This window comes from Palaemon carinicauda, chromosome 39 (assembly GCF_036898095.1).
Source record: "Palaemon carinicauda isolate YSFRI2023 chromosome 39, ASM3689809v2, whole genome shotgun sequence".
NCBI lineage: Eukaryota > Metazoa > Arthropoda > Malacostraca > Decapoda > Palaemonidae > Palaemon > Palaemon carinicauda.
Genome location: NC_090763.1, coordinates 27,059,342 through 27,082,880, shown reverse-complemented (window position 1 = coordinate 27,082,880; position 23,539 = coordinate 27,059,342). Strand labels below are relative to the sequence as shown.

The 23,539-nt window shown below is 45.3% G+C and overlaps 1 protein-coding gene across 1 annotated transcript in view; it reads right to left on the bottom strand.

Moving 5' to 3' along the window:
• The window catches only part of IntS8 (integrator complex subunit 8), a 199,301-nt gene that overhangs the window by 96,639 nt on the left and 79,123 nt on the right, over window positions 1-23,539 (bottom strand). The window contains exon 10 of the mRNA XM_068362372.1: window positions 10,713-10,823. Coding sequence (XP_068218473.1) covers window positions 10,713-10,823 — 111 coding nt within the window. The remainder of the gene's footprint in view (window positions 1-10,712; window positions 10,824-23,539) is intronic.

The following is a 23,539-nucleotide window of genomic DNA, read 5'->3' as shown; positions in this document are numbered from 1 at the left end:
TAAAACCAAGAAGTAAATAAACTACAAGAGAAGAAATGAACAACTAAAATAAAATATTTCAAGAACAGTAACAACATTAAATTAGATATTTCATATATAAACTATATATAAAAATAATCAAGATTAAGAGAAATAGGTCAGAATAGCATGCCTGAGTGTACCCTCAAGTAAGAGAACTCTACCCCAAGACAGTGGAAACCATAGTACAGAGCCTATGGCATTACCCAAGACTAGAGAACAATGGTTTGATTTTGGAATGTCCTTAGACTAGAAGAGTTGCTTACTATAGCTAAAGAGTCTCTTCTACACTTACCAAGAGGAAAGTAGCCACTGAACAATTACAGTGCAGTAGTTAGCCCCTTCAGAGAGGAAGAATTGTTTGATAATCTCAGTGTTGTCAGGTGTATGAGGACAGAGGAGAATATGTAAAGAATAGACCAGACTATTCGGTGCATGTGTAGGCAAAGGAAAAATGAGACGTAACCAGAGAGAGGGGTCCAATGTAGTACTGTCTGGCCAGTCAAAGGTCCCAAAAATCTTTAGCGGTAGTATCTGGATTAATGACTTTTAAACTACTGTATATAGCAAAGCAATGGGACCTGTAAGGCTATTTAGCACCAGAATTAACATTGTAACCCAAATCTATACACAAACATAGTGAATTTGCCAATATTTTTTACAATTCAAAAAAATCACAAATTTTAAGTAATTTGTATTTTTCCTAACAGTACTTACTTCGAACTACTTTCTTAGGAGTATCTGGGATCTCCTCCCATCCGACCAGAATTTTGTGTAGTTTACCCTACTGCCGTTTTCTATGCGGGGCATCTCTGGTGGAGTAATACGCGCCCAGAGACGACCCGGGGTCAAAGAGCATGCTTGCTCAGGTCTCGCTCTCCAGTAAGGTTTGTCAGATAGGTTTCTATTAAGTCCTGTAAGGCACTCGGGGTAGGATGGGCGGGCCATAACCCGAAAGTAGTTCGAGGTAAGTACTGTTAGGAAAAATACAAATTACTTAAAATTTGTGATTAGTTCCAACACGAAGTACTTACCTCGAACTACTTTCTTAGGAGACTTATACGTTAGGAGGTGGGAGTGTACCACAGGACCCAGAGACCGTGATGAGGAGAGAAAGGGGAGGGAACCTAGATAGGAGGCTAGGTTCTGGTGACCCTTCAAAAGAAAACATGAGAAAATAGGGAAAACTACCAAAAAACTATCTTAGTGTCTAAGTAACTCACCTCTGTAAAATTCTTCGGAGACGTATCCATTCACTGACGATGTATGTCCTGGCAGTCAAAGGGTTTTAGTGTCATTTCAGGGAGGGTAATAAGGGAACAGGGGGGTAAGGAAGGAACCTGTGTCTCTTGGACTTACTGCACGTGGTTACCCTGGGGCTACACCTTTAAATCTTTTGAAGCGCTGAAATGACGGGACCGAGAGAGAATCCGTCCAAGGACCTCCTCGAACATTCCTTCAAGTAGTGAGCTGTGAAGGTTGACTGATTGGTCCAAGTACCCGCCCGTAGGATTTGGCCGACTGCCATGTTCTTTTCAAAGGCCAACGAAGTACTCAGCCCTCTGATGTCGTGGGGCCTAGGCTTACCTGGAATAGGCATCCCTGCACTACTGTAGGCCCTCATGATCACTTGCCGTAGCCAGAAGGAGATCGTGTTTTTGGAGACTAGTTTCTTCACTAAACCTGAAGAAACGAACAGATTCTTGATTTCGGGTCTAAGCCTGACTGTTCTCTCCAAGTACTTCCGTACTGCTCTGACAGGGCACAGCCACAAGTCCTTTGGGTTGTCTGTACGTGGAATTGCCGGCACCGAGAAGCCTTCGAACTTGGGGTCACAGACGGCGGAGGTTCTGGGTCTTGGCCACGAAGGACGGTACGAACTTGAAGGTAGCTTCACGCCAACCCTTCGAGTGTGACACCTCGTATGAGAGTCCATGTAGCTCTCCAACCCGTTTCGCCAATGCCAGTGCTAACAGAAAAACTGTCTTGAGGGTGAGCTCCTTGTCTAAGATGTCCTTCAGGGGTTCGAAGGGAGGTTCCGTCAACATCTTCAGGACCCTAGCTACGTCCCATTGGGGCACTCTAACCGCTTGAGGATGGCATGATTGCTTGAAGCTCTTGATGAGCATCGAGATGTGCCTGGAGAAACCTAGGTCGATGCCCTTCAGGAGGAAGACCTGTCCTAGGGCGGCTCGGACTCCTTTAATGGCGGGAATAGACATCTTTACCTTGTCCTGAGATAGACTAAGAAGTCAGCTATCTCCAGGATGGAGGCTTTCAATGGCTTGATATTCTTTGCGATGCACCACTTCGTGAAGGTCGCCCATTTAGCCTGGTACACCGCGGCTGACGACCGTCTCAGGTAACTCGACATCCTCGTTGCGGTCTTCGCCGAATACCCTTCCTTCCTCAGGAGACGCTCGATAACCTCCACGCGTGAGGGCAGAGGGACCGAGGGTTTTCGTGGGACCTTTGAAAGTGTAGTTGCCGGAGAAGGTCTGACCTGTCCGGAAGGGGACAAGGTGGAAGGCGCGCCAGTTCCTTTAGATCCGCGAACCACTCTCTCTCCGGCCACCAGGGCGCTACCAAAGTCATCCACAGGTTGTCCGCTCTCCTCACCCTGTTGAGGACTTGTCTGAGGATTCCGATGGGAGAGAAGGCATACACGTCGAGGTTGTCCCAAGGATGCTGGAAGGCGTTCTCAAACGCCGCTCCTGGGTCTGGCACAGGAGAACAAAACACGGGGAGCTGTGTGTTCAGTCTGGTGGCGAAGAGGTCTATTACTGGCGAGCCCCATTTCCGAATCAGAGTCTTGGCCACTTCTGGGTGCAGGGACCACTCGGACCCCACCACTTGACCCATTCTGCTGAGCCCGTCGGCCAGGACGTTCCTCTTCCCTGGCATGAACCTGGCCGAGATCTTGATCTGCTCCTTTTCGGCCCATTCCAGTAACTCCAACGTGAGGCCTCACAACTCCCTTGATTTTAGTCCTCCTTGCTTCTTTATGTAGGCCACCACCGTGGCGTTGTCGCACATCAGTACCACGGTGTTTCCCCGGAGCTTCTGAACAAACTCTAGGCATGCCCTTTGCACTGCCATCATTTCCAGCACATTGATGTGCAGGTTCTTTTCCTCGGTTCCCCATCTTACTCTCGCTGTGCTGTCGAGGAGATGAGCACCCCAACCCTCCTTTGATGCGTCCGTAAACAGGAGCATCTCCGGAGGATCGGCCGCGAAGGGCATCCCCTTGAGGGTGTTCGAAGTGTCGTGCCACCACTCGAGGACCTCCTTCGTTTCTGGGGACATCGGGACCACCTTGTGTGGGGAGTCTCTCTGGTTCCAGCCCTCCTTCAGATTCCACTGTACTCCCCTGAGTTTGAGCCTCCCCTGTGGTACTAGCTTCTCCAATGACACGAGGTGACCTATTAGTCTCCGCCAGTCCTTGGCTCTCCTGGGCTGACCCGACAGGAAGGGCCGTAGGATCTGATTCAGGTTGTCCAGTCTTTCCGCGGAAGGGAATGCTCTCGCCAACCGGGAGTCCAGGACCATCCCGAGGTAGGTCATCCTGGTGGAGGGTATCAATTGGGACTTCTTCAGGTTGATGGTGATACCCAGGACGTTGCAGAACTGTAGGAGCTTCGCGCCTTGCCCCCTCAGTGTTTCCTCTGAGGCTGAAAGCAACAACCAGTCGTCCAGGTACCGAATCAAGCGGATGCCCTGTTCGTGCGCCCAGGCTGAGACTGTCGTGAAGAACCTCGTGAAGGCCTGAGGGGCTGTGAACAGACCGAAGCAGAGGGTCTTGAACTGTAACGTTTGGGTACCCCATTTCACCCTTAGGTACTTCCTGCTGGAGGGGTGGACAGGGACCTGGAAGTATGAGTCTTTGAGGTCTATGGACATCATGAAGTCTCCTTCCCTCAAGGCCGCTAGGACCGACTTCGGAGTGTCCATCTTGAAGTCGGTCTTGCACAGGAACCTGTTGAGGGCCGAGAGGTCTATGACCGGTCTCCAGCCCCCTGTCGCTTTCTCCACCAGGAAGAGTCTGCTGTAGAACCCTGGACCTGGGTCCTTGACTGGTTCCATTACCCCTTTCGCCAGCATAGCAGAGACCTCTTCTTGCAGGGCCGTCCTTCTCAAGGGGTCCTTCGGTGCCAACCATTCCGCCTGTTGATCTGGTATCAGAGGTGGGGGGTACACCAGGAAGGGCAACCTGTATCCTTCTTTCAGGACTGTCACGGTCCACAGGTCCGATCCGTGGTCCCGCCATGCTTGCCAAGAATGTTTGAGGCATCCCCCCACCTGAGGCTTCGGCAGGAGTAGGGGGCCTCTCTCCCTATCTCCTTCGAAAGGCACGGCCCGATCGACCTCTTCTGGCGGCTGAATAGGAGGGCCTGATTGCTGACTGCGCAGCCGACGTTCCCCTACGGGAGGGCTGCGAGGGTTGCTGCCAGGATGCAGAAGGGGCGTCTCTCCTGGGCTGGTTAGGTGAGGCGCGAGGAGGGAGAGGGACGTCAGACGGAGCTCTTCTATGGGTAGGTCTTCTTGCTGGCGGGGGCCTGGGTTTCGCTACACCCTTTAGTTTCCTCACCCTCTCCACTGTTTCTTCCACTTCCTTGAGGGGGAAAACCGACTCGTCCCACAGTGGAAGGCTCCTCAGGGACCTCGCTTCCCTGTCGGGGAGTCTCCTTACAAGCCTGCTGAGCACTGTATCTCTCTTCCTCAGAATCCAGTTGGCGATTTGCGTTATCGACTGATAGGAAAGGAACTTCAGGCCCTTACCTCCCGAGATAATCAGCTCCTTCAGCAAGGCCTGATTTTCCGGAATTGCGAGGTCATACGCAGACTGGAATCCTACCAGCGTGGAGGCCCACCAATCCAGCCACGATGATACGTGGATCAAGTCCCTAGACAGCTCCTCCATCATGGCAGTCTCCGCGGGGGAGAAACAAACCGGTGCCGTGGTAGCCCTCTCCTCCGCTGCACCCTGTCCCAAGGTGGCGACTGCTGGTTCTAGTGCGCAGGCCCCCGCGCGGTGTCCTTTAGGGAGGTAGAACCGGGACTGCGTCTTCAGGCCCTGGAGAAGTCTAGACGTGCTCTGGTTCTTGGGGGCTTCAGCATGGTTGGCCACGACCTTGCTAACGTGCGTCAATCCCAGCTTCACATCCCTTGCCAAAGGGAGGGCTAGCGAGGGCCTCTGCTGCACACACGCATCCACCAATCTGTTGAGGCTCAAGAGCCAGACCTCGTCAGTAGAGGGTTCAGGTTCGTCCAGCCTATGGTGCCGCCGGATGAGGCCTATCACCCTCCTGTATGCGGAGACCTCCGCTGGTGAACCTTCTTCTCCATCTTCTACCTTCTCCGATGGGGGCCTCAGTTCTCGTGACGAAGGACCTCCGACGGGGGGAGCCGCACGGGGAGGAGGCATCCTCCTGGAGTGGTCCAGTTCCTTCGCTTCAGGTAGTAGGACGCGCATCGCCGCTAGAACGGAGGACTCCATCCTGGTCCTATCTCTTCTTCCGACGGACCATGGGTCTACGGGCTTGCCCGTCGAGGAAAGGTGTTTTTCCCGTTCTGGACGACTCATCGAAGATCTTGAGGCCGGGATGCGGCTGCCAGACCGAAGGGGCGACTCTCCCCGCTGGGCGGGTGGAGTCGGAATCTTCGCGGACTTATGCCTGTCCCTTGGTGCCTGATGAGACGAGTCCCTCCGTCGGTCATACCTCCTTTCGTCGACAAAGCCTACCGGTGAGCGGGGCCTGGGACGCCATCCCGAGGTGCCCGCGACTGCTGCAACCCCCAGGGGTTAGCTACGGGGAATGGAGACTCGTACCCATTCCTCCTCTGGCGAATGACTTCTCCTGAACTTCCTTCTGGGGGACCTGGAACGTCTCCTCCCGTGGCGAGAGCGTGAATGGGATCGCGATCGAGATCTTCTCCTGCGGGACCTATCTCATCGTCTCCTATGGTCCCTCGGGGCTCCGTCTTCCGACGAGTAAGAGTAGGCCTCGACCGAGGAGCCCGAAGACCTGTAGGACCTCGTTGGAGGGGCTGAGTCTCGCCGCGCTGCGGGTGGTTCTACATGGGGTTCGGCCGGCGAAGAAGGCTCCATGAAGTCCGCTGGGAACGTAGCTGAAGGCGTTGGAGGGGAGCGGGGGAGCTCCTCGCTGGGGAACCAGGTCTCAAAGTCCTCTTCTGTCCTCAGGGGCGATCTGAAGGGCGTCTTCGGAGGCGCCCACCCGAGGATGTCTGATGGCGGCGAGTCGACCTTCTCGGCAGCACCCTCGGCTGCTGACGCCCTGAAAAACCTGCCCACGAGACGGGAGAAGAGACTGTTACCGTTTTTCCCCACATCGGATCGTCCGAAGAGACGGGACCTGCTTTCACCAGGGCTCCGTCCTCCGGCTACACACCTGCCCCCGCCTCAGGCCCCCCACTTGCCTGGACTGAAGACATAATCCCACTGTCCGGTAATTCAGACTCCTGAGGAAGGGCCACAGGCCGCTTCCCTGCAACAGACTTACCTCGACCTCTACTCTGGGTAGGGGAAGACGGCAGAGAGACTCTGTCCGACGGGACGCTGGGCGAAGCGAGGGGCGAAGAGACGCTGGACTTCCTAGGGGACCGTCGAGAGGCCTTCTTCTTCTTAGTGCCGTACCGCACTCACTGCACTTCATTCCAGGACTCGCACTCCGGACACGTGGCTGTAGGGGAACACACACTGCCCCTACGCGACAAACACAAGGAGTGCGGGTCAACTTCGGGCTTAGAGAGGATAGCGCCACACGATTTTCCGGCCACAGGCCCAGGGCAACGACGGGGATGCTCCATAACGCACTAGTAATACACCAAGAGACACAGGAACACAGAGGGAAAGGATAGGGAAACACACAAAGGGACCACGTGGGGACCGCGTGAGACACAAAGGGATCGGGTACACAAAGGGTCGCACTGGGTTAAGAGAGAGCGTCGGGGTGTTAACGCCGACGCGACCAGAAACTTACTGGAGAGCGAGACCTGAGCAAGCATGCTCTCTGAACCCGGGTCGTCTCTGGGCGCATATCACTCCGCCAGAGATGCCCCGCATATAAAACGGCAGTAGGGTAAACTACACAAAATTCTGGTCAGATGGGAGGATATCCCAGATACTCCTAAGAAAGTAGTTCGAGGTAAGTACTTCGTGTTGGAGCAACTTAAATTCTAAAAATAATTTGTATTATTCCTAACTATACAAACCTGAGTCTTATAACAGGAGTTTGACTTTGGTGACGCTGGAACGGTCATTAATAACGGGTCTGTTATAATCAACTATGAGCTCACCTGTCAGAAAGCAAGACTAGCCCTTTTGACCTTCAGGCCAGATACTTGCAAAACAGGTGAGTCATGGAATATTAAAAACATCATCATCATCATCATTATTATTATTATTTTTATTATTATTATTATTATTATTATTATTATCATTATTATTATTATTATTATTATTATTATTATTATTACTTGCTAAGCTACAACCCTAGTTGGAAAAGCAGGATGCTGAATAGATCAAAATCCGAGTATTGGCAAAGTAGGTGACTGCATGGACTGGTGATTGATCCAGGGTGCTGCCTGGAGGCTGGCCATAGAAGAGGTTTCCATGGAAGCAAACTCAATGATTGGATTGGATTTATGAATCTGGGCTATATAGCCCAGCACTGGGGCTTTTGAGACCATTCAGTGTCAATAGCAGACTCAATCCAGCTGTCAATACAGAAACTGTGGGATCAACATTAAGAAGAGACAGACAGGCTCACCCTCATGTACATAGAATCTCCACTGTTGAGGGAGTGCAGGAGGCAGGATCCTGCTCGACTGGCTACACTACAGTGAATTCTCAGGCCCAGAGAGCTGAGATTTCACTCAGTCCAAGACCACGTGGGCATATTTCGACCATGGCAACTTCTCTGAGGTCCTCGATATTTGAAGAGCATCGAAACGTCGATCAATGACCATAGAATTCACCATCATAGGAGCCACGGTACACTCTCCAAATTCATTGCACTCACAAATGAGTGTAAGAACGTCGAGAAACCAAAACTCACTCGGTCATTTGGTTTTCTGGTGAGCGTCATTGGGTATTGAAAACCTAGGGTTTCTCTTTCCTTGTACTTTAAGGCGAGAGGTCTCAACACTCACATCAGGAGACAGCTTTTTCCTCACAGATGCAAGATTTTCAATATAGGTATAATTTTTACACTATAGAGTGACTTATACAATCCTTATACACATAGTGAAAATGAAAAAGTAATTACAATCTGCTATCACTTTATAAAAACCAGACCCTTACAGTAATAAGCTTCCATGTTAAGTAGAGTACTGAACAGTACAGTAATTAATTGTTATTGTACGACAAACAGACTGACATAAAGTCGGGTAAAACAGCATGACATGAATTTTATTTTTGTATCTAATATCCAAGGATGAGTGACATTATTTAAAAACTGACGTATAGTATGTCAAACAGACGTAAAGAAGGGTATTGTTATTATGCACAATCTAGCACAAGAACAGCACCAAGAGTATACCCTGAAGAGGTTGAGTGGTATCCTATTGATGACTGGCCTCCCTTTGAGGAACAGAACTGCCTTTGGTATTCAAGCCCCCAGAAACTGATAAGTACAGCATACCTTATTCTCTATGGTATGTGTTGGTGAGTGTGGTATCGAACACTATGGCAAGTGCCCACCTGTCACCCATTGGTGAAGGACCTCGTCACTGAGCCCACGTATATAAATGGAATGTCTAGGTGCTTGAGAAAGAGCTGAGAGTGGTTTTGAGTGGTCACCTGTTTTTGTTCCAGGTGCACAAGTGAGTGGGAACTTCCCAGCTCATGGAATGGTCATGCAGAGAAAGAATAGGTGACAAGGGACATTTCCTTCTGTGTGAGTGCATGGAAGCAGCTCCAGTGACTCAGGAGTTGGTGACTGATTCTGCATTAAACAGTCACACTGTGACTTCTCATGAAGAGAATGATAATCATATTCCTAAGCACGTTCACGTGAGTAAATGACTCGTCACTCATAAAAATGTCCAGACCTATCGCTGGTTCCTTTCACAGCACCACAAGCTAGTGTCTTTCCCTTCAGAACTGAAGTATTTTTAAAGGTTTAAAGGCTGCTCATGTATGGCTGAGACAAGGAACAGTGGCAATGCCCTAGACTGACCATAAAGCCATAGGATTAGCACCCAAACCCACTCTCCACCCAAGCTATGACCAGGGAGGGCCAGGCAATGGTTGCTGATGACTCAGCAGGTAATCCTATAGGCTTTCCCAATTACCCCAAACTTAGCTCCCAAGGATGGTAAAGTTGCATACACTACAACAAACTATCGAGTCTGAGTGGGACTCTATCTCCCATCTAGCAAATACAAGGCAGGTGTGCCACTAGTGAGGATAGTCTCTCACATGACTCTTATTAATTGGTCTTCTTGGACTTTGATGATATGCTCTTCTATTTTTTAGGAGTAGCAGTGTCCAAAAGGTCTGATGAAGCAAGACAGAGGAGGAAAAAGAACTAGAAGAAGAGGACAGCAAATGCATCTTCTTTTTGCCAGCCTTTTTCAGGGTTAAGGTCTTGGTGATGAATGACAATGCTACCATGGAAGAAGTTCAACATCAGCTGAGACCACATCAACAGGTGCCACATCCTACAGCACTTCAATAGATGTAGTTAAAGAAAGGGCAGACACAGTAGGAGATGCCATAAAAGTCCTGGTGACAGCCAATACATTCAAAAGCTTTCCTGCCAATGGAGCACCAGAGATATCCACGGTAGGCCACATATTTAAGTGGAGGGCATTGTCATTAGTCTTTACAACCACAGGAGACCCTCGAGTTAAAGGTGGAGGAGTATTTACCTTTACTGGGAGAAAGTGATACTTTCGCTTTCCCTGATGGCGAGCCGAGGTCTCCTCACGCCACAACTATCTCCAGAGGACCCAGCCCTAGAGATACATGAGAGAAAAAACAGGTCAAGCAACACCCAAATAAAAGGAGCTATAAATTTTTTTCAGCATCAGTTTTGATGTCAACAAAGCCAGTACCAAAGTGTCCTTCTTAGCCTTCTTGGTAAACTCCACCTACTGCAGAGGAGATGACAGCGAACACACAGATGATATGGATTAATGGCAGGTTTATAAATACACTTGCCACACTTTTTACCAAGTTTACCCAAAAACAGCCGCATGTCTGCACACTTGTCAATTTCCTCTGTGAAGCGAGCAAAAATTTGAAGAGCTAGCATGAGTATGTGCATAATACTTACAGCCAAAATCAAAAGTGGTAGTCTTGCTGACTGACCAGTGGGAGTCTTCCCCATCATCTGTCAGTAGTTATAACCACCTCTTTAAATTTCAGCAGTTGTTCCAGCTTTGTTACAGTAATACTCCTATTAAACATCAGGTGGGATTTATAAATATAATAGACATACATTGACAGTGATCGAGGTAATTAAAATTCATCTAAATACCCTACTACCAGTGAACAGATGTAGCAATTGGAGAATGATTTCCAATATGACAATCACTAAAATACTGTACTAACCAAAAAAATTAAAATATGGATTAAAATAAAATCTATGCAAGTACTGTATATATATCATGCTGTAGCACATTAATTATAATTATTTCAGTTTTTTTAAAAAAAAATTCCAACTAACCTGGACTAGGAGTTGTATTGCTGGTTTGCCAGACTCAGCTAAAGTAATGGGGTAAGTACTATGCCACAACTCTCCCTCCAACACACAGCGTACAGCATTTAACGATTGTACCTGTTGAAAAAGATTATAAAAAGCTATACAAAGAGTACAGTACAAAAAGATTTGAAAAAATTGCAACAGAACTTTCAATATAATGCAGAGTAACAGAGCTCTGTCCTAAGATTCTAGAAAAGCAGATGCAAAATTTCTGGTCCCCACGGAAGAAAATTGATTAAAACAAATATTTCATTAACAATATCTTCATTCCCAGAATCCTGGTAGGTTTTTTAAAACAAAAAACTTATCCTCAACTGCCTGACAGCCTATGTGGGACTAAAATTTTACATTTTGTTATCAATACCCTTGGGTACAGTATTTATTTGGATGATTTTATTGATAAAGATTAAAAATAATGTCATGAAAAATATCATTCAATTAGTAAAATGCAATGGAATGAATTACCAATATTACCATAACGTACTTTAACCAAATCACAGTAATAAAGTTAACTCTTGTAAGGCTGGGCAAAACAATAACATCTAAAAAATATATACTGTATTGTATTTACTTATACAGGCCAAGACTTTTGGCAAAAACAAACATATCATGAGCCATTGAATCAGCCAATGAAGTCAAACATAATAACTCTGAGGGTATTTGAGAGGTGGAAGGGAAAGTTACATTGCAGCAATATTACAAAGGCTATGTTATTCTACTGCTCATTTCCTATTATTTTTGTTGTTGTTATTATTACAAGCTAGGCTATAACCCTAGTTGGAAAAGCAAGATGCTATTAGCCCAAGGGCTCCAACAGGGAAAAAGGAAAGGAAACAAGGAAATAAATAAACTACAAGAGAAGAATAAACAATCAAATTAAAATATTTCAAGAACAGTAACAACATTAAATTGGATCCATGATGATGATGATGATGATGATGATTACTAGCTAAGCCACATCCCTAGTTGGAAAAGCGAGATGCTATAAGCCCAAGGGCTCTAACAAGGAAAAATAGGTCAGTAAGGAAAGGAAATAAGGGAATACATAAACAATCTGAGAAATAATGAACAATTAAAATAAAATATTTTAAGAACAGTTACAGCATAAAAACAGATATTTCATAAATAAACTATATAAAGACATATGTCAGCCTGTTCAACATAAAGACATTTTGCTGCAAATTTGAATCTTTGAAGTTCTATCAATTCAACTACCCAATTAGGAAGATCATTCCGCAAACTGGTCACAGCTGGAATAAAACTTCTAGAATACTGTGTAGTATTGAGTCTCAAGATGGAGAAGGCCTCACTATTAGAATAAACTGCATACCTAGTACTATGAACAGGATGTTACTGTACAGGAAAATCTGAATGTAAAGGATGGTCAAAATTATGAAAAATCTTATGAAACATACATGAACTAATTGAACAATGGTGCTAGAGATTGATGTCTAGATCAGTAATAAAAAAATTTAATAGAGAGTAAGTTTATGTCCAACAAATTAAGATGAGAATCAGCAGCTGAAGACCAGACAGGAGAACAATACTTGAAACGAGGTAGAATGAAAGAATTAAAACACTTCTTCAGAATAGATTGATCACTGAAAATCTTAAAAATACTTTCTCAATAAGCCAATTTTTTTTGCAATTGGAAAATACAGACATATGTTTCTCAAAAGTAAATTTTCTGTCAAGAATCATACCTAAAACTTTAAGAGTCATAGAGAGTTAAAGAAACATTATCAATGCTGAGATTCGGATGTTGAGGAGCCACTGTCCTTGACCTATTTAAAATCATACTTTAAGTTTTGTTAAGATTCAACATGATGCCTCATAATTTGCACCATGCACTAATTTTAGCTAGATCTCTATTCAGAAGATGGAATTGATGCAAAGAGTGTGGCATCATCTGCATATGCAACAAGCTTGTTTTCCAGGCCAAATCACATGTCACGTGTATATAGTATGAAAAGTAATGGGCCAAGAACACTATCCTGTGGAACACCAAATATCACATTCCTATATTTACTATGGTGCCCATCAACACAACTCTTTGCAATCTATTGCTTAGAAATTCAACAATAATGCTAAGAAATGACCCACCCACTCCCAACTGTTTGAGTTTGAAAACAAGGGCCTAATGATTAACACGGTCAAAGGCAGCACTAAAATCAAGGCCAATCACAAGAACTTCCTGGCCAAAATCAAGGGATTTCTGCACAGCATTGGAGATTGTAAGAAGGGCATCACATGCTCCAATGCCTTTACGAAAACCAAATTGCAAACTAGGGAACAGATGATTACCTTCAGCAAACCTATTAAGATGTTTTGCCAAGACGTTCAAAAACTTTAGATAAGGGAGTTATGGAAATTGGGCGGTAATCAATTGGACTTGAGCTACCACAAACACATTTACATAGTGAAGTAACATTACCAATTCTCCAAAAAGTGCTAAAAACTCCTCTTCTTGCTAACTTGCGCAAAAGAACAGGTAACTTTGGAGCTAAGAAATCAGCAGTTTTTATAAAAAAACTAAGGAAAATGACAAATTTGGAGATAATTTGCATTTTTCCTAATGATACAAACCTTTTGCTATCTATTAGGGGTATTACTTTCAGCAAAGCTGAAAGGATGAGCCATTAAATTTTAGCAAAGATTAACTACCCCTCCCTCTAGTTAGCAGGGAGGAAGGGGTAGTTCACTACCCGTCCCACGCACACACTAGTGATTGAGCTCACTTTGCTTGGAGGTGGGACTTCAAGGGGATACAGTTGGTGGGTAAGTTTATATAAATAGCTAAAGGTTTGTATCATTAGGAAAAATACAATTCATCTCCGAAATTGTCATTTGTTCCATAACATGCGCTATTTATTAGAGGTGACTCAACCATTAGGAGGGTAGACATCTCTGCCAGACTGGATTTTTGGATACCAGGGGCTCCTTCTTTTGAATGGGTAAGTACCAAAAATAAGGAGTCCATACACCTTGCTAAACCTTGCTACGTAAGGTACGCAGCCTACGCAAGCTGCGTGTTGAGATATTAGCAGTGTGACTGTCAAGGTAAATGTTATTCCGAGTCTTTTGTAAGAAAAACTGTTGTAACCAAGACTTTCCCAATACCACCTCACCAGGGTATGGGGACACAACATTATTAACTTAATACTAGGTACACAAGGAAGCATGGTTCACCTACAGTGGTTTGAGGTCAGTTTGTGGAGAGAACTCAGGTTGCTGCTTTCCCCAAGAGAGGGGAGGATAAAGAAAAGAATAAGTCAGTCAAACCTTTTCATTCACGCACAATAAAACCGGGTAACAGTGCCCTCAACCTTCTGCTACTTATTTAGACCTTTCCACATCCCAGCTTGTAGAACCGGTGTCACTGAGAAGTTTCTTTTGAAGGCCAGGGACGTAGCAATGCCCTTGACATAGTGGGCTCTGGGGTGACGTGAAGGAGGAGGGTCTGGATTCAGGGCATGGTCTATGACCCTGCAAATCCAAGCAGAGATGGTATTCTTGGTGACCCTTCTCTTATTCCTCCCTGTGCTGACGAAAAGTGCAGGCACATGAGGATGGGCTACAGCTGTTATCTTGAGGTAAAGCCTCAAACTCCTCACTGGGCAGAGTAAGAGAGGATCAGGGTTATCTGTTACAGAGCAGACTTGAAATCCGGAAGGAGTCGAATTGGAGATCCGCCACTCCCGGATTCTGAGTCTTGGCAACCAACTCAGGGACAAAGCGGAACGTTACCTCTCCCCATCCCCTTGAATGGCGCGATGTCTTATGAGAGACCATGAAGTTCACCGACTCATTTGGCAGAAGCCAAAGCTAGTAGGAAGACTGTCTTCCAAGTGAAGTGGCGATCTGTTGCCTGGTGTAATGGTTCATAGGGAGGTCTCTTCTGAGACCTGAGAACTCGAACCACATTCCATGGCGGAGGTCTCACTTGCGACTGAGGACAGGTAAGTTCGTAACTCCGTATGAGTAAGGAAAGTTCCAGCAATGAGGAGATCTCCATTCCATTCAGTCTAAGGGCGAGGCTTAAGGCTGAGCAATAGCCTTTTACCGCTGAGACTGAAAAGCGCATTTCTTTATGCAAATACACAAGAAACTTCCTTATTGCTAGAATAGTGGCATCGAGAGGAGAGATACCCCTTTCACGACAGCAACCACAGAAGACGTTCCACTTTGCCCAGTAGATTGCTGCTGATGATTTCCGCAGGTATCCAGACATCCAGCTAGCAATTTGTTGTGGAAAATCCTCTCTGATTGAGATGTTGGATAGTCTCCAGGCATGACGTCATAGCGAAGCTACGGCCTTGTGGAAGATGTTGGCATATGGTTGTCTGAGTAGATCGTGTCATGGAGGGAGTTCTCTTGGAGACTCCGTCAGAAGTTGCAGAAGGTCCGGAAACCATTCAGTATGTTGTCCCACCGTTGTTGGAATGCATCTTGCCAGAGAGCCTTGGGGTCTGGGACTGTGGAGCAGTACAATGGGAGCCTGAAGTTCAGGGCCGTTGCGAAGAGATCCACAGTTGGACACCCCACAAAGTCAGGACTTTGTTGGCTACTAGATGATCCAAAGACCATTCATTATTCACTATCTGAGATGCTCTGCTCAAGTTGTCGACCAGTACATTCTTCTTGCCTGGAATGAAGCGTTCCTACAGTGGTATTGAGTAAACCTCGGCCCATCTCAGTATCTCTACTGCTAGAGGGGCTGCGAAAAAGTACCTCCTTGTTTGTTGATGTAAGCCACCACTGTGGTGTTGTCGCTCATAATCACCATTGAGTGGTCCGCCAGGAACTGATGGAACAGTTGAAGGGCCAAAAAGACAGCCTTCATCTCTAGGAGATTTATGTGGAGGTATTATTCTAAGTCTGACCAGAGGCCTGAGGTCGTGTGGTGCAGTACGTGGGCCACCCACTCTTTTTTTTTTTAGAAGCGCCTGAGAACAGTATCAAATCTGGGGGGAGGACGAAAAGATCTACGCTCTTTCACAAATTCTCCTCTAACACCTACCATTCGAGGTTCATCTGTTCCGCTGGTCCCAGGCATATCAGGGTGTCCGGGGAGTTGAAGGCTTGATTCAACCTGGACTTGAGTCACCACAGGAGAGATCGAATCCTGAGGTGACCGTTGGGAACTAGACGGGCCAGAGATGATAGGTGCCTGAGGAGACATAGCCACGTCTGGGCTGGAAGTTCTTCTCGTCTGAGAAAGGGTCATGCGACCTCTCTCAGCCTCATTATTGGTGTCTATTATTATGCTTAGCTATACCAGTCTTTGCATAGGAAGCAGGGAGGACTTCTCGAGGTATACCATGATCCCCAGATCTTGGCAGAGCCTCAGAAGTTTGTCTCGAGGTTGAAGAAGAGTTGACGCTGAGTCTGCTAGGATTAGCCAGTTGTCATGATAACGGAGGAAACGAATGCCGATCCTGTGTGCCCAAGATGCACTAGGGCAAACACTCTGGTGAAGACTTGGAGTGGTGTAGAAAGACTGGAGCACAGTACCTTGAACTGGTATATCCTGTTGTCTGGGCTGAATCCTAAGTACAGGTATTGCTCGACTTACGACCTATGCGACTTGAAAATAATCTATTTTCTTGTATACATATAAACTGATTTATCTTGGTAAATTATTATTTTCTTTTATTGTTAATATTCAGTATTTATTTTCAGTTAAAAATACATTAAGAAAAGTTTTAATATCATTCGAATTCATATTATATGTCTGGTGACTTCACATCACCGGCAGAAAGCGTCCGGGCAATACAGTGATTTCCTTCCAACAGGCTAACAATTAATATTAGTATTTCCATAATCGAAATATTAAGTAACGATACAAAGTATTTTGTGGGTCTGTATCGGTTGTCATGAGTACTACATAGCGTAAATTTGACTGTACGCTACTTTTATTTAATATCTGATAATGGATCGATGTTTATCTAAAGAAAATATACTAATAGGGCAAATATTTTTTTGAAAATAATATATTTACTTTTAGATTATAAAAATAAAATACTTTTGTTTGGTAAGTTAGTATTTTCTTTTCATTTCTTGCAAGAAAAAAGAAAATGGATTTACATATTTTGCAAGTCATTCTTTGTAGAGTTTACGTCACATATCTTGTGACGTCATGTATTTGGCGGAAGCGCGCTGACAAACCGAATGATTTCCTTTCATTATGTAGCCGAGTAATCTTATTACAGCATTCCCATAATCAAAACACCGAGTAACGATATCAAGTGTTTTAGTGGTCTGTATCATTAGTTATGAGATTAGTACAACTTACCGTAAAGTTAAGAAATAAGTCTGATGACGTTATATTTTGGCGGAAGGAGAGAGGCAAATCAAGTGATTTTCTTCCGATGCGTTACTATTCCCATAATCAAAACATCGAATAAGGATATAAAGAATTTTTTAATATGAAGATTTAACTGCATTAAAAATGAAAATACGGAGAGAGAGAGAGAGAGAGAGAGAGAGAGAGAGAGAGAGAGAGAGAGAGAGAGAGAGAGAGAGAGAGAGAGAGAGAGAGAGAGAGAGAGAGCGTATTCCATGTAAAACTAATAACAAGGTCTATCAAAGAACTGTATGGAAAATGTGATACCCTATAACATATTGGTGCTGTTGTAATATTCATTATGAAGAGATTTCGAATGTCAAGAAAATTATATAAATCAGTGTTATTCATACTATATGTGCGCATGATCGTAATACGGCAGCGTGACCTTGAGATCAGCTGATCTCCCAACCAAAAGTAAATCAAAAGTAATTGTTGATTATTGAAATGCTCAAGAAATTAAAAATAAGATATGAACGTGCTTTAATAAACCAACAATTAAACACAATAATGTCTAATGAAATATGAAGGCTTAATATTGAACAAAAAATTGAATACTGTATGAAGCTTTAGAAATTAACTGCCCGTATGCGATTGCCAGAGCGAGCACACACACACACACACAGAAAGAGCTATAACGATTTCGCATGATACCTAATAATTAGACGAACTGTATGGAAACTGATTTTCTGTAACATATTGGCACTGATGTAATATTCATCATGAAGATATTTCTAATATGTTAAGAAATAAAAAAAAAAATGCCATTAGCATGTACGCCATATTTTGATACGGTAGGTAGCGGCACTTTCAGATCAGCTGATCATAACCAAAGATAAACAAAATTTTAGGTAATTCTTGACTGGTAAAATACTTCCAAAATTGAAAAGTAGAATAAAAAAAAATGCATTAATAGAGCATATGATATCTTTTCAAAGAAGAAAATGGAATAATGATAGACAGTAATACAATATTGATAAAATATGATCAAGATGATTGCCGAATTATAACGCATCGTAATAAATCTACGGAAATTTCACTTTTTTAGTTCGACATATGACGAACTCGACTTACGACCCATCTCTCGGTCCCGATCTCCGTCGTAAGTCGAGCAATACCTGTACTTCCTAGAAGATGGATGGATTGGGATCTGGAAGTACGCGTCATTTAGGTCAAGTGTGCACATGAAGTCCTGTGGTCTTACCGCTTGTCTGACCATGTCTGTCGTCTCCGTGCTGAACGGAGTTTGTTTGATAAACTCGTTCAGAGCTGAGTGGTCAATGACTGGTCTCCAGCGTCCGTTCACCTTTTTCACATGAAAAAGTTGACTGAAGAAGCCTGGAGACCCATTGAGGACCTCCTGAAGAGCACCCTTCTTCAACATGGTCTGGACTTCTGCTCGGAGGGCTAGCCCCTTTACTGATCCCCTCGCAAAGGAGTCTATCGACACTGGATTCCTGATCAGGGGAGGGATAGATGTTATGAACGGGACGCGATACCCTGAACGAATCTCGAAGACTGTCCAGGGTTCACCCCGAGTTGCTTCCAGCTGTACCAGCAACTTTGCAGGCATCCCCCCACTGGTGGAAAAGTGAGGGGAGTGCCTATCCTAGCGTTTACGACCAAAGTCGCTCCCTCTAGGATGTTTTCCTCACCTGGAGGACTTTGTGCCTTTCCTGTCATTGGTTGTAAAGGGTTTCTTAGACACCGTTTTCTTCACTGTCGTCTTGCTTGTCGAGGTCTTGGGAGGGTTGGACTGCTGAGGAGCCGGAGGTTTATAGGGCTTGGATGTCAAGGCCCTATAGAGGAGGGAGTCCTAGTGAGACTTCCTCCATCTCTTTGCAGCATGTTCCATGTTCTTAGGCTCGAATAGAGAGGATCCCTCTAGAGAGGAGTTCTTGAGCCTTGTGATCTCGGCATTTGGGATTGCAGATGGAATCTCTCAGACACTATATTATGTTGTTTCAAGATGGAGTTTGCCCATAATTTCGAGACCTGGTGAGCAAGAAACTCAATGGTGCAAGTGCCTGAGAGGAGGAAGGTTTCCATAGCCTTCCTGGTACTTTCTTTGGAAAAATCTTTGGTCTGTACCAGAATTCCCAGGGTTTCCAACCAAAGGTCAAGCCATGAAGTAGCCTGCATGATATACTTCGTGACTTTCTCCTGGTTGAGGATCTCTGCTGCCAAGAAAGAGACCTGATGGTTGGAAAGCCTCTCTAGAGAGACCCTTGGTTAGCTCTTCCAGAGAGTGACGGAGTGGAAGAGCTGAAAGAGGCTCGTCCAAGACCTCATAGTACTTCCTCTGTTGGATACAAGGAGGTGGGAGGAGCTTGGCAGAAGAGCCCAACTGATGAGAGGTGGAGAAGTCAGAGAGATGTTGGGTAATCTTAGTTCAGGGACTCTTCAGCCATTGGGACCAGGGCAAGGCTGCACTGGCCTTTGAGGGCTTCTGGGTGCCAAAGAGTTGCGCCCTCCGGGGGGGGGGGGTCTCTGGGTCTGATAAGAGTCAGAACTTGCTAGAAGGCATGCTCTGACTCTTTCTGCTCCCCCTCTGATGTGGGACTGTTAGCAAACTCTCCTTCCTCCACCCCTGCGAGCTCATCTCAGGGTGGGTCGTGAACATCCCTAGAGTGGCTAGTGGATTCTGTAGGTTTTAAAGTCCTCTACAAGTTTTGGAGTCCAAATCCTTATGGTGAGGAAGTAAAACTCTAACATCAAAGGCTGGTTGGAGATATCCTTCCTGGATTCTACCACAGGTGGAGAGCTCTCCGCATGAAGGGAGTCTTCCTCCGAAGGTGGAAGCGAGAAAATCCGCCCCCCGTGAGGCTCCCTCGGCAAAGGTAAGGCAGGAGAGCGTCTGGGAGGAGAGCCAGGAAGGATAGGCCTAAAAGACCTGACAGGGGTCAGCTTCACTCTCGGAGATGTTATAGTGTCGGAGACTCTTTTCCTCTTCAGAGGTGAAGCAGCCGAGGTTCTTTGCCGGGACTTTGCTGGTGCCGACAGATGTTGAGGAGCTGCAGAGGCCTCTGAAGAGTGTGAGGAAAAAGCAGGCCCAAAGGCTTGCACAACACCTCTGACCATGGCACTAAACCATGGCTGCTTGGTGACGCTGGCACTGTCAGAGAGGTCCCCTGAAGGGAAAGGGTGTCCTGTAATAAGAGACTTATCCTTAGGAGAAAGTCCTTATAACCAAATTGGCTCGTCTATTTACCAACCAGGCAAATGTTAATGTACTTTGATCCTGTGGAGGAGCAAAAAAAATTATGATTCCTATCAATACCTCCTAATAACCTGCGCATGGAGATGCCGCAGGTGTTAAGCTACGTCCCAATCAGAAGACTAGTAGGCAGTTGTGAAAGAGCATATATCCGTAAGGATGTTTCTGAATGTATGGTCATTGAGAAATTGGTTTGCATACATTCCATCCACCCTCCCCTCGTCTGTAAAGAAAAGTTACTCAATCGTGAGGCTACCGTGCATCTAGCTTTCGGTGCAGCAGAACGACTGCTACACCTCAACAGGGGGGAAGAAAGATGAAGAGAATGGCCAGACATTTTTCCCTCTCCTTCTAGATTTATGTCATAAACACTATCTTACATGAGAAGCTTCTTGTCCCGTGAGGAAGCTAGGTTTGCAATACAACTTGAGTAGCTTCTGCAAGACCAAGAATTAGGTTATCCAGGGACTTGTGGGTAAACTCCTGTAGGTAGTAGGCAGTGAAAATGTCTGTCGTACCGGACTCCTGCCTTCAGAATTAATGCCGCTGACAGGTTCTTCCAGAAGGTTAAGGTAGCTCTGATATCCTTGACTTATGTGTACCCAAACTGTAATGCTCCTTCTGTCCTCTTATTGGATCAGCATGTAAGAAGGAACAGAAGCAATGCTCTTGGATATATTCTTTACCCTTTGCCATGGGGAAGTCTCTTAGAGCCCTGCAAGGGGATCTGAGTTCTCTAAATAGCCTCATCGTGTCCTCACAGAAGTCATCCTAGACCCCGCTTATAAAGAAGAGTTTGAAGACTTGAATTTGGCTTTCCTCAGTTTGGGAATGACTAATGACATCCTAAATGTTATACGGTACACCCACTTGAAACGCCAATACCAAAGCTCATGAGTAGTCTTGGGGTCAGATCCTATCTGATGTTCAGTCAGGGGTTCTTGCGGGGTTTCCATGAGCAACATTCCAAAAGAGGCTTGCGTTCCTGGAGAGAGAAGATTGTTCGCAGCTATTCCAGAGCCTAAGCTGATCCTCCAAAGGGAAAGGCTTCGAGTTCTTCAGTATGAGAACTGGTTAAAGGATGAGTTACAGCCTTTTACTACAGAAACTGAGATGATCTCCCTTGACAAGTGAAGATGAATAGGACAGTAATCCATTGCAGAGGCTCCAGTAGGATAAATAACTTTTTCACGATACCACTAACAGAAGATGGTGATTCTACGGATACCTTAAAGAGGAATATCAGCAAATCCAGATATCAAACAGTGTGTAGAGCTTGAAAGCCACCAGAGTTATCCTAGGGCCGATATGGTCAACTGAGTGTTGAGTGATCAGTAAACCAAGTGAACAGGTAGAAACGCTAAGGTATCCAAAAATAATTGCTTCGTTGGAAGGTGTCCTGAATACTGCTACTGTTGCTGGGACCAGAGCTGTCAAATAGAAGATGGTATGGAACTGAAGAGCAGTACTGTATGCTGGAACTTCTGGATCAACCACGAGGCAAATGGGTCCTTCGATATTTATTTCCAAAAGACAAGAAGTCTTTTCACCCCACACGAATGTGGATTTGTATTTCCGTAGGAATAAATGTTAGTAATGATATGGTCAAAGGGGGCTATTTCTAGAGAATGATACTTGGTTAAAAGAGAAAAATTCATTACTTCTTTCCCCTACTCACCACCATCTTTAGTAGTATCATAAATGTTTTCACGTCAGCTTTTCCCCATACAGTAAAAGGTTAAATGTAAAATGAGTTTTCTTTTTTTGCTCCCATTCTCTCTCTTCATAAACTTCCATCAAAGCTAGGTGTCCATCTTTCCACTTTTTATCTATAACAAGCCGTAATTTTTAAAAATCAACTAACGTAATAAAAATGGTCCTGCTCCGTGCCCCTGATAATTAAACATGTCTGCTAGACCATTACTGTTTTTCGGAAAGACCTTGCTGACAGCTCTACCATACTATCAGCTGCGCAAGTGCATATCTGCTTTCCTAATCACAAAAGGTCTGTGAAACAGTAACACTTTGCTTGTAGACATCAGTCACAACAGTAGAGTAGATCTCCTACAATGCTACTGGGTGTGTTGTTAAACCCTGTTAGGACATTTGAAATGTTCATGGACTTCCAGTAGGTTGATGTGCAGGTGTTTGCTTCCATGGACCATGTCCTTGGGGTGTTTTAGATTCCCTGATGTGCCTCACCCTTCTATAGATAAATCTGTGAACAACAAGTTCTCTGGAGATGGTATTTAAGGGGAACTCCTCTGGAAAGGATCTGGGCAAGCAACCATCAAGTCCAATCCTCCTGTGGTTCCTGTTTCACTGAAACCAAGGGGGAAATCATTAGCTCCTGACCAGTGATGCTTTCAAGAACCCTGGAGCGATTGCTGGTGTAAGAGCCTATGTAGAAGAGTTCTCCCATGACAAAAGCATCGTCGCACGACATTGCCACCCTTGAGCAGGGAGTTCTTGGTTGTGCAGAAGCTGCGCTACTTCCCTGTATTTGCTGATATAAACGTTCATTTGCTATCAGAATTCTCCGGTCCTCTATCTTCTCCTAGGCTTCCAGATTGAACATGATCCCAGACTGTGGCAAAAGGAAAGCCAACTGTCTCGGTTTTGGAGCATTGCCTCCTAGATAGACAGGAAAGTCAATCATTGAGAAATACCAAGAGACAAATTTCATACATGTAAGCACTAGAAAAAGTGAGCATGGATGCTTGGGAGTGGTAGACAGTCCAAAGCTCTGGGCTTTGAACTGGTAACTAAAGCCTTGAGAATGAGGAGATACTTCCTATGAGACCAAAGGATGGGTATCTAGATATACTTATCCTTCAGGTTCAATGACAGCCAGCAGTCTACTCCCTAATGGCAAACCATATGGTACTTGCCGTCTTTATCATGAACGAAGTCCAGGAAGCAGAAGATAGTCGGTTCTTGGGTCACAGTCAACTTCTGCGCAGGAGTTGAGTGTAAAGGCCTGGATAACATTATTCAGGTACATTCTTCTCCATCCATGTTCCTTTGAAACCCAAAGGCCCACTGGTAAGCTGGCTGAAGTGCCAGGAAGGTCCCTGCCTTCTGCCCGAGATGACTAAATCTAAATTCTTCTGCATTTGGGATTGTTACATTCAGGGTCGAGACGAAGAATACGACTGCACGTAAACCTTGGTCGAAAACAGGAAGTCATACTCCTATTAAAGATGATGGTATGTATTCCCATAGGAA